At 41.6% G+C, this 12,332-nt stretch overlaps 1 protein-coding gene across 4 annotated transcripts in view; it reads right to left on the bottom strand.

The window, feature by feature from the left end:
* C1H5orf51 (chromosome 1 C5orf51 homolog) overlaps positions 1–11,700 on the bottom strand; it is a 30,003-nt gene extending 18,303 nt beyond the window's left edge. Inside the window, exon 1 of one of the 4 annotated variants that reach the window (XM_043979126.1) lies at positions 11,685–11,700. Coding sequence is in view for 1 of the 4 variants with exons in the window: in XM_043979123.1 (XP_043835058.1) it covers positions 781–886 (106 nt within the window). In the remaining 3 variants the exon portion in view is untranslated. Of the gene's footprint in view, positions 1–780; positions 972–11,684 lie in introns of those variants that run through there. The other 3 variants (XM_043979123.1, XM_043979124.1, XM_043979125.1) reach the window with 3 other exon arrangements.
* Positions 11,701–12,332: the final 632 nt, after the last annotated feature.

The raw sequence follows: 12,332 nt of genomic DNA on the forward strand, positions 1-12,332 counted from the left end.
TCAGGCCCAGCACTAGGCCATCTAGCTGCCCTATCCATATAAATATGCATACATAAATATATAAATTTATGTACATTTACATAGATGAATATTTTATCTAAATTTTGTTTATATAAAATGTACAAATAAAATTTCTATAAATACATTTATAGAATATGTAAACGCACAAATGTATATACATTACATATGTATGTGTGTATGTATATATAGTGTGTGTATATGCACACACACAAATATACACATACACACATACTTTCAGGGAGAAATCAATTATACTGCAATTTTTTCCCATCCAAGTTCAAGGATAGACCCCGGGTTAAGAACTACTGATCTAGACCAAAGCTTCCTAAAATGTGAATCGCGAAATTGAATGTGGGGGTAACGAAAAAAGTGGCAACAGTAAAAGGTTATGTATACCTATTTTATATACATATATGTATATATGAATTTATATACATATATACCTATATACTTATACCTACCTACACCTACTCACGCACACACAAACGAATTTCTCGAGGGAAAAGGGGTCGCGAATGGAAAAAGTTTAGGAAGCCTTTCTCTAGCCCAAACCCTTCATTTGCGGCCCAGGACAGTAAAGTGACTTGCCCAAGGTCATACGGGCAGTGGGTGGCAGAAAGGGGTGCGCTCCGCGGGGTTTCCTTCACGTAAGACAGACGAGCCCTCGCCCCCCTTGGCCAGGGCCCAGGCGTCCTTCGGCTCCCCCCCCCCCAGCTTCATCCCCCTTCTCCGACTCCTCTCCCCTCCCCTGCCTCTCACCGTCTCCGCCGGCCGCGTCGCGGAGCGGCAGGAGGCGAGCCAGGGCCCGATCCCCTCGTCCTCCCACCAGGCGGGCCACACTACAGCCCTCCCTGACGGCAGCCATGACGACCCCGAGGCGCTGAAAGGGGCGTCAGGCGTGAGTCCGTCACGCGGCAGGGGCGGCTACCAACGAGGGTCACCTGATCTGCGTGCGGGGGAGGGGAGGGCGAGTAGCTCCAGAGACCGGGAGGAGAAGGAGAAAGGAAAGCTTGGACCGAAGCCGGTCAAGGTCAAGCCGGTCCCGCCCCGCCCCATTCCTCACACTCCTTCCCCCCAACATGCGAGCCCCAGGAACTCCTGGAAATTGGAACAGGATCGGAAGGGAGGAAACGCTAGGACACGCCCCTTCCACGCCCTCCCATCTCCACCAATAGAAAGGCGTTTCCAGCCCCACCCTAATCCTGAGCCTATCAGAATGCAGCGAAGGCCCAGGAAAGAGGCCGAGAGGGACCTGGGCCGTTGTGCCTGGCAGGGAGTGGTAGACCACGTGCTCTTCAGCCAAAGCATTATGTTGTTCTGTGGATCTGCGGGAAATTGGCCGAAAGTGATTGTACAAGTGTGCCCAGTTAGTCAGGGAGTAGCTGAGCTAGTATCTGAGGTCATATGTATCTCTGGTCTTCCTGACTATCCACTGCACCACGTAGCTGTTATGATCCTTATAACCTGTCAGTGCTCAGGGTAGCAGTCAAGTTTCAGAACAGGTTTAGACCTAAATAGGCAATAGTAATAACCATAATTATAATTTGAAATATTATAATATACCATTATATAAAATATAATAACCAGACCCCGGGACCAGTGCCCCTAAATGCCAGATAGATGCTATTATCCCCATATTACAGATGAGGAAACTGAGGCTGAGAAAGATTAAGTGATTTGTCCAAGGTCACTCAGCTAGCAAGTACCAAAAGCTAGATTCAAATTCTGGTCATCAACAAGTATTTATTGAACTCTTCTGTGTATTCTGCAGTACATTATGTGCCATGTGCTGTACAAATACTAAAGCAGAATAGCTAGCACCAATGTTTATATTTGCACTGTAAGATTTACAAAGCTCTTTCTTAACTACAACCCTGTAAAGTAGCCATAAGACACCATCCCAGATTCCTAAGAGTTTACAATCTGGTTCAAGAAACAAATGTAAAGCATAATAGCCTTGTATCTAGTTGACAGTGGGGAAAAAAATATTTGTTGGATTAAATTTAGATCATAAATTAAGAGCTTGAAGGGTCCTTAGAGTTCAAACAATGAGGTTTACAGATTGAGGAAACTTGTCCCAGAAAGGTTGCTCATGGTCACACACAAAGGGAGTAAATGGCAGAGTTGAGATTAAACCAGATCTTTTGATGTCAAATCTAAGGTGCTTTCCCCTCCATTGATCACCCCTTTAAAAAAAAAAGTGTATAATACAAACCTAAGAGGTCTCTTTTTCCTTTCTTTTTTTCCCTTCTCCTTTTGCCCAAAGCTATTTATTCTTCAGCAATCCCTTTCTCTGTGTGCTCCAGTGAAACCTCAGAGAAAATTGCTTGAGGTCAGACTGAAAAGCATCCTCGTCTTCCCTCCTACCCAAGAATTTCACAAGTATCTCCTTAATGGTGAGAGCAGCCGGAGTCAGTATCATTTACAGTGTTTGGGTTTGTTTTGTTTTGTTTTAGTGGCAGTTAATTACATCAGACATTTTCAAGTTAAAATACCAAAGGGATTATTCCTTTTATGTGCATTACTGATGCACTGGGTTTAGAGTCCAAGGACATCAGGTTCAAATGCTGACTCTTTTGCTTACTACTTCTGTGACACTGGGCAGGTTACTCAGCCTCTCTGGGCCTTAACATCCCTCATATGGAAAATGAGAGAGCTGGCCTGGATGCCCTCTGAAGTTTCTTTCTGCTCGAAATATATGATTCTAAAAAAAGCACTAGCTTTCATCACTGGCCAAAGATCAGAATGAGATGATATTCTGGTCTACCCTTCAGCTCTTTCCTGGAATGCATGCCAAAAGCCTAGGCTTCAACATGTTCTTTAACCTTATCTGTTAAATACATAGGAATAATGGGAGGATTTATAGGACAGAGTTCTGGGCCCCAAGGATGGAGGCACTACATTGTCATATGAGATTTTAATAAATATTTTGAATAACCACAATAAATAAATCGATAAATATATAATTCTATAACTATACATATCTTTCTTTTTTTTTTTTACTACACATTTCTTTAATCCCATGGCAAGTACCAGGGAAAGAAACAAGTTCATTAATTCACACTAATATGTGCCAAGCTCTTTGCTAAGATCTTTACATGTAGCATTTCATTTGATCTCATCTTCACAATACAGCTGGACTTCAATTTTCTCCCCTCCCCTCTTTTAGATAGCTTTCTTGAAGCACACTCACCACATCTACCAATGTATTGAGGGTAATCATTGAAAGCTCCCTTCTCCCTTCCTCCTAATTTCACATCACCTAGACCTCCTCTGACACAATCTCTTCCTTCCCCTGTCCCACAGGAAGAAGCAGCCTCTCTTGCCAAGGTGAGCCTAACTATATACACCAGTGATATCATTCCATCCCATCTTCTCCGGTAGGTTGTCCTCTTCATCATCCCCATCATCTCACTTACCTTCAATATCTCTTTATCTATCAGTTCTTCCCTATTGCCTAACAACCATGCCCATGTTTCTCCTAGCCTCAAAAAAGCACTCACTTGATCCATCCATCCCCACTAGCTAGTGTTTCATATATCTTCTCCTTTTTCTGTCTAACCCCTTTCAGTAAACCATCTATAATCCCTGTCTCTACTTCTTTTCCATTTCCTCTCTTCTTAAGCCTCTATTAACTGGTTTCTTACCTCATCATTCAAGTAAAACTACTCTCTCCAAAGTGACCAATGGCTTTTTTCAAATCATTATCCTTCTTCTCCTCCTTAGAGCGGTTGACACTGTGGATCATCCTCTTCTCCTTGATATCCTCTTCTCTCAAAGTTTTCATGATACTCCTCTCTCCTGGTTTTCATCCTACCTGTCTGATTATTCCTTGTCAGTCTCTTTTGCTGGATCTCCATCCAGGTCATGCCCACTAACCACAGATGTCTCGCAGGGCTGTACTAGGCTCTATTTTCCATCTATACTATTTCACTTGGTGATCTTATCAACTCCCATAATTTCAATTATCATGTCTGTACTGATAATTCTAAAATCTACCTATCCAGCTCTAACTTCTCTGCTAACTAAGTCTTGCTTCTCTAACTGCCTATTAGGCATCACTCTACATGTCCGAAACGGAATTCATTATTTTTATTCCAAAATCCTTTTACCTTGGGATTTCTCTATTACTGTCAAGGGCACCATCAGCTTCCCAGTCCTTCAGGCTCACAACTTAGGGGTCATCCTCGAATCTTCACTCTCTCTCATCCTACATATCCAGTGCGCTTCCAATGCCTTTCTGTTTTATCTTCATAATATCTCTTTGTATACTCCTTCTCTCCTCTGACACTGTCAGCAGCCTAATGTGGGCTCTTATCACCTCATGCCTAGACTCTTGTAATATTTTGCTGGTTGATCTACCTGATACCAGTCTTTTCCCACTCTAATCCATCCTCCATTTAGCTGTCAAAGTAATTTTCCTAAACTGCAGGTCTTAAAATATCACACACACACACACACACACACACACACACACACACACACACACACACACACACACACACACACCCCTCCATTCAATAAACTCCAGTGACTTCCTATTACCTCCAGGATCAAATACAAAATCCTCTATTCTTCAGAGTCCTTCACAATCTTTTCAGACACCCTCACATCCTTCTACAGACTCCCAAGTAGGGTGTCTCAACAATCTATCCAGGTTAAAAATCCCTGCACAAGAATGACTCTTTAGTATATAAAGAATTATATGGATGTCCTTTCAGTGTCCTTTAATTTGTTTTGTTTGTTTTTTTGGTGGGGCAATGAGGGTTAAGTGACTTGCCCAGGGTCACACAGCTAGTAAGTGTCAAGTGTCTGAGGCTGGATTTGAACTCAGGTCCTTCTGAATCCAGAGCCGGTGCTTTATCCACTGTGCCACCTAGCTGCCCCTTAATTTGTAAATAAAGTTACCATAAACCAACATTCAATCAAGAAAATTAATGTCATCCCTCTAATACTTCCCCAAAATTAAAGTAAGATCCAAAAGAAGTCACTTTTCCATCACATTCCATCCCATACTGCAGTGGCATAGAAAAATCCAGTAGTCTGAGTGTAGATATTTATTTGTGAGGCAGTCAAAGAATAACATCTTAGTCATTTGTTTTGAATGCCATATAGTATTAACACTCTTTCTGTCCCTTAACCTTCAACTAAAAGGAGGTTTCACAGGAGCACACACAGAAAGGGAAGGTTTTGGATAGCTATAGAGGAAACAGCTGTGAGCGAAAGGGCAAGAGGGCAGGAGGAGGGGAAAAGGGAGGGAAAAGAGACTTCTTAGGTCTGTATCATAGACTTCATTAATCTTTTTTTTAAGGGGTGATCACTTGGGGGGACCCAGCCTAGATTTTTCATCAGAATGCCTGGTTCATTTCCAACTCTACCATTTATTCCCTGTGTATGTGACATTGAACGACCTTTCCTTAACCTGTAAAATGTATTGGCTAGACTAGATGAACTCTAAGGATGCTTCCAGCTCTTAACTTATGATCTAAACTTAATTCAATAGTTTTCTAGTGCAAGGCTGGAATGCACCAGTGCATTTATTAAGTACCTACTATGTTCCAGACTCTGTGCTAAGGTCTTTACAGATAGCATTTCATTTGATCTCATCTTTACAACACTGCTGGACTCTCAATTTCCTCCTCTCCCTTCTTTTTAGATAGTTTTCTTGAAGTACACCCACCACATCTACCAATGTATTGAGGGAAATCACTGAAAGCCCTCCCTTCTCCCTTCCTCCTAATTTCATATCACCTAGATCTCCTTTGACACAATCTCTTCCTTCCCCTGTCTCATAGGAAGAAGCAGTCTTTCTTGCCAAGGTGAACTCATCTATATGCACCAGTGATGTCACTCTATCCCATCTTTTCCAGCAGATTATCCCTTCCATCATCTGCATCCTTTCACTTACCTTCAATCTCTTCTTATCTGTTGGTTCTTTCCTATTGCCTAACAAACATGCCCGTGTTTCTCCTATCCTCAAAAAAATACTCCCTTGATCCATCTATCCCCACTAGCTAGTGTTCTGCATATCTTCTTTTTGTGTCTAAACACCTATAATCCCTCTATGTACTTCTCTATGACTGTAAGTGGCAGAGTATTTGCTGATATGTATTGGTAAAAGTTGTTCCTTGTATCGATGAGGTCACAGGTCCAGTCCAAATACATGTGTATAGAAAGAGAGATAGATAGACATAGGTAGATAAATAGATAGATATAGATGATGATAGAAAAATAAAGATGGAGACAGCAATAGAGATAGATAGATGCAGATATACATATATGGTATAAATCAAATGTTGAAGTAAAGGTATTATGGAATAGAATAGAAATCCACAAGGCACCATAACCTCATGGTCGATAGTTGAACCAATGTCCCCATCTATGAAGACGCTTTTCTTTCACTTTCAAGTTCCATGGCTGTACTCTCTGGTGCTCCCTTCTGGTGAGTAACTGCTACAGCCTTCTTCTCCCTGGACTGAGCATTTCACCAACCAGATCAGTCCCATGGTGGCAAGCATAGGCTTTTCCTGCCCTTGGAAAGAGGTGGTTGGTGGGAAGTGCACCAGCGTGTGCAAGAATGAATCTGAAGAACAAAGACAAAAAGAACTTAGTCTGGTGGAATCTGTGTTGAAAGCAGCATGAAGACTTGAACCCTAGCTTTGTGATGCGAAGACATAGGATCTCCAGAAAGGAGAAGGCCAGAATAACAGCTTAGGGCAATAGAATGAAGAAGCTAATCTCATATGAAGATCATATGAGAACTAGTTAAAGGAACTATGGATTCTTAGTCCAAGGGAGGGTTAGGGTGAATATAATCAGCAGCTAGATAGTGCAGTGGATAAAGTGTTGGAACTAGAGAGTCAGGAAAACCCGAGTTCAAATCCAGTCTCAAACTCTGACTAGCTGTATAACCCTGGGTGAGTCCCTTAATCTCTATCTGCCTCAATTTCCTTATCAATAAAATGAGAATAGTAATAGCACTAAACTACCTGGATTGTTGTGAGGATCATATGAGAAAATAATTGTAAAGTGCTCAACACAGTCCCTGGCACATACTAAACACTACATAAATATTCATTATTGGTATTATTATTATTATCTATTGATTGATAATCATTCAACAAACATTTAAGTCACTACCATACAACAGGCATTGTGCTAAGCACTGTGTAATGATTGGAATGACGCCACCTGCTGGAGACTTACTGTAGAAGAGTTCTGCCCATGAAGTGAAGGTCTTTGAGGGCAAGACCAGGAGTCTTTTCTTTGGCATCAGGAAGTGACGCGGACTAGTGGGAGGAGGAAGGAAGAGACTGGCGCTCACTCTCGCGCTCAGGAAAGAGCGCGAGATAGGAAGAGATAGGAATAGATAGGAATCTAGGCCTTTCTCTCTCTCTTTACCAAATTCTTATTCTCCTTAATAAATGCTTAAAAGTCTAACTCTTGCTAAAGCTTGTAATTGATTGGCGACCACTCATTAGATATTTTAGACAGTTTAGCTAGAATTTTAACCCTTAACAACTGGTAGATAAGGATAGGGGCTGGACCTATGATTTCATTGGTATAGGTTACCCCTAGGTGTGGAAACTCCTATCAGTTCAAGTCAGTCTATTTTCTGTACTTTAGAGAGTTGTCAAAAGCACTGAGCAGTTAAGTGACTTTCCTAAGGACCCACAGCCAGGTTGTGTCATAGGTGGAGCTTAAACCCAGATCTTCCTGGTTTTAAGGCCAACCCTCTATTTGCCACCAAGTGCTAGGGGTCCAAAGAAAAGGCAAAAGCTGTCCCTGTTCTCAAGGAGCTTACATTCAAATGGGACAGATAATGTGTATCTTATTGGTACATACAAGATACATACAAAGTAGATACAAGGCAACCTTAGAGAGGAAGGCATTTTTAAGTTTTGTCACATAGAGATGGTGTTTGTTTATTCTATTTGTGTCTAAAGAGAACAAGTACTGTTGAGTTAAAGAAGAATTAGAAGTATATAAAAGTAGCGCAGACTCCCCTAGGAGAGAGTGAATTCCTGGTCAGTGAGGATATTCGGGCAGAAGCAGGATTGTTGGGATCTTGAAAAGGACATTTGTACTTGAAGGAGTGATGTGGTATGGAGGGAATTTACACCTATACATAAGACCAAGAACTATTCCCCAATAGATAATGGGCCAAAGGATATTGCTCAATCTATCAATAAGCATTTATTATGCTAGGCCCTGGTGACATAAATTCAAAAGGAAAGACAGTCCCTGCCCTCAAGAAACTTAACATTTTACAAGAGGGATACAGCATGTACACAGATATATACACTATAAGTTCTGGTAAGTCTTCCAGCCAGAAAGGCTCCAAATGGGCCAATGTTGGGTACTCTGTCTGTTAAAATGAGGAGCAAATTAGCTAAATTCAAAAAGGCTCATCACCATATTAGCTTCAGGGTGATGAATTTTCCAGCATCTGCAATTCCCAAAGACCCTCTGCTAAGTTATAGATGAGTTATGTGTGATCTGTGTTGCTAGCAGAGGTATACACATGCATTCATGCACACATGCACATGCACACACCTCACACACACATATACACACACACACTTGAGAAATCCCAGCTCCTTCAAATACCGAAGCCAGTCAAATCCAGGGTTTTCTATGACAAAAATCAGTGTAAGCTAGTATTATAAATGGATTCAAGAAGGGCTTGGATAATTTCAGATATGTTATTAAAGGTAAGTTAAGGGTGTTCAAAGTAGATCCCAAACCTCTCAGGGTTAGAAACAAAATATTGTCCTTAATGTCTGATCTACCACAGCATTTCTAATTTTTCAGTCTCTTCTTCCTTTCACTTTCTCCCCAATCGAAGGTCCAATGTGTCAAGTATGTGGGTTGCAAAGGGCAGGGTGGAGGGGTGGTAACTGTCATTTTTGAGTAGGTACAGCAGTCAGGGTGGCGAAGAACTATTAATGGATTTATGGAGAAAGTAGTGTACAATTAAGGGATGGAGTGTTTAACAAAGGTGGCCATTGTCACCACCCTGGTATTTTTCAGTTGGATGATCTCATTGATTACCTATCCACTTTAAGCAAGTTATTACAGACTCACACGAGGGCAGAATGGCAAGCACTTTAGGAATTATCTAGTTAGACAACTGTATTTCACACTCAAATTAACTGAACCCAGAGAGATTAAATGACTTGCTCCAGGTCACACAGCTAGTAGATGGCAGTTTGGACTTGAATCAATGTTTCCTAATTTCCTGTGCAGTTTCCTTTTAATTACCTCATGGTACCTCCTTATAAATCCCTTTAACAAATGAGGGGGCTGGGGACAGAGGAGTTGTGTTAATATCCTTCCCTTTGGGCCCAAGAGGATGTTGTGGGGTTTAAAAGGGGAGAGGGAGGACAGTAAAACTAGAGGCCTTTATGTTTAAAGTGGGCTCTCCAATTTCTATAAGCAGAATTTGGGCCTGAAACTCTGGAGAGTAAATAAATTAGTGGTAGTAATAATAGTAGTGTTAATAATTTGCAGTTATATAGCTCTCTAAGGTTTATAATAAAAGTACTTTTCTCACAACAGTTAAATGAGGTAGATAGTGCAAATATTGTTATGCTCATTTTTTTTTTTTTTTTAGTGAGGCAATTGGGGTTAAGTGACTTGCCCAGGGTCACACCGCTAGTAAGTGTTAAGTGTCTGAGAACAGATTTGAACCTAGGTCCTCCTGACTCCAGGGTCGGTGCTCTATCCACTGAGGCACCTAGGTGCCCCACACTTGCCTCTTTTCAGAGGACCCCTCTAATACTCTGCCAGGACCCACTCCCCAATGATTAGGAGATTCCTAATGTCCTTTTACTCTCCTCATCCCAGTGATACTGAAGGCCAGGACTGCCAAAGGGCATATGCCATCCTCCTATTTGTCAGATTGCTTCCTCATTCCCATCTACCTGAGCCATACCCCACTCTTCTCAATGTCTCATTCTAGATCGACCTGCTCATTCGGATATTCCTTCTGGAAATTTTACTCCATAATTAGCAAACTTTCTTTCATTTTAAGTCTCTTCCTCTCTACCTCCATTTATCTTCTGAAATTCACTGAAACCTGGCTCCAGCCTGGTACCATGGCATCCTTGGTTATCCTTTTCAGTACTACTCCTGTTAAGTTGTTTTTTAGTAGTGTATGACTTTCTGTGACCCCATTTGGGGTTTTCTTGGCAAAGATACTGCAGCAGTTTGCCATTTCCTTTTCTGGCTCATTTTACAGATGAGGAACTGAGGCAAACAGGATTAAGTGACTTTCCCAGGGTCACACAGCTAGTAAGTGTCTAGGGCCTGGTTTGAATTTGGGAAGATGAGTCTTCTTGACTCCAGATCCAGCACTCCACAATTACACCACTTAGTTGCCCCACTTTCACTCATCCCCCCCCCGCCCCAATAAGATGGTCCTAGTGAGGCACTCAGAATGCTCCTTACTCCTGATGACTACTTCCATCCTCTCCTTCTAATTCTATCATTCAGCAACCTGTCCTTCTTTTTGATTCACATAATCCACATTCGTCACTTAACCCAGACCCTGGTAGCCATTATCTATTGGTTCCCAGGAAATGCTCCCTCCTTTTTCAGTGGATTAAATGTCTGATTCAGTCATCCTCTCTATCCCAACTCTTGCCCTTAAACTAGAGGACCTCAACATACATATTTTAAAACTATATCTGTATTTATTTCATTAAATATTTTTGAATTACATTTTTAAAAACTTCAACATTCATTTTTTAAAATTTTGAGTTCCAAAATCTTTCTGTCCCTCCCACCCCTCCCCCATCCACTGAGAAGGCAAGCAGTATGATAACAAGAATACATATGAAGTCATGCAAAATTCTGCAAAATTCATGTTGATATTGCCTCAAATATCTTAACTCCCCCATACTATAGTAGTTACAAAGTTTTTCTGTCCCAAAGCTAAGGCATAGTCTCCCACAAATATAGAAAGTCCATGGAGAGGAAGAGTGATATGAACTTACAAGGCAATGGTATTGAAGTATGTATGAGGGAGCACAGGGGCAACTACCTTTTAGGGTTGTTGTGAGGATCAAATGAAATGAACATATGTGAAACACTTTGCAAACCTTAAAACTATATGTATGTGTGTGCATGTGTTTATGTGTGTAGTGAGCCCCAACCATGGCAAGGGAGTCCAAAGGGAGGCAAAATAGACATCTCCCCACCTCCCCCATGTCTCCAAGAGGATATTTCCTGCTAGGAGAGAAAGTAGGAGTTTGGGGCCTGAGGTCACTCAGCTCTCCTAAGATAGACAGGGTACCAGGCTAGAATTCTATTCATCTCCTAGCTTAAATACTTTTGTTCTAGAGGATAACTTCTGATCACTGTTTCAAAACTGGGGATAAAGTGGACCCCAAGCTATATATCCAAGGCTTGATTCCTTTCCCAACAAACACCGGCTCCATGATGATCATACATAGCAAAATGGCAAAGAAACCCATTTAGCTAAATAGCAAAGAGCAAGTATACATAGGAAAATATATATCAAACAATGCAGAGTGAAGGAACTCTCCCATTGGGAGCAAAATAACTCAGCTCAACTGAGAGAGAGAGAGAGAGAGAGAGAGAGAGAGAGAGAGAGAGAGAGAGAGAGAGATTGAGAGAGAGAGAGTCTTAGATCTTACCCAAGGAGAAGTTCCCTGATATCTTTAGTGTTACAGCTTGGGGATCCAAGCATGAAAGAGACTGCCAGCTCTTCTACATGTCAGCTTGTTCTCAGTCTTTTCCTTCAAAAACCTGAAGTAGGATTGACTTCATCCATCTTCCCTCTCAAATTTGGAAGCCAGAAGAGCCCAAAATCCAAAGAGACTCAATGACTTGAAATTTCAAAAAAGACTCAAAGCCTAAAAAGAACTTGAAGAAGACTGGAGACCTCTCCTTTCTCCCACTCTTATAAATTTCACCCAGCCCCTTATGTGGCTGGCACCAGAGTCAAGAGAACCTGAATTCAAATCTCACCTCAGACACTTCCTAGCTGTGTGACCCTGGGCAAGTCACTTAACCCCAATTGCCTTAAAATATCCAGGGCCATCTCCAGATATCCTGATGTTAATCTTGCCACTGGATGCTGATGACTCCGGAAGAGAGAGTGAGGCTGGTAACTTTGCTCAGCCCTCCCTAACTTAAATTCAATTCAGTGAAAGTATGAGTGGTTTTCTAGGGCCATTACTGGTCCCTCCATGAGAATATTACTTAGGACAATTTAACATCCCCAGGGATTAGCAGGAAAAGCAGGCTAGATTGAATTACTTGGCAACCAGACTGAAATGACT

The sequence above is a fragment of the Dromiciops gliroides genome, chromosome 1 (genome assembly GCF_019393635.1).
Source record: "Dromiciops gliroides isolate mDroGli1 chromosome 1, mDroGli1.pri, whole genome shotgun sequence".
Lineage (NCBI taxonomy): Eukaryota > Metazoa > Chordata > Mammalia > Microbiotheria > Microbiotheriidae > Dromiciops > Dromiciops gliroides.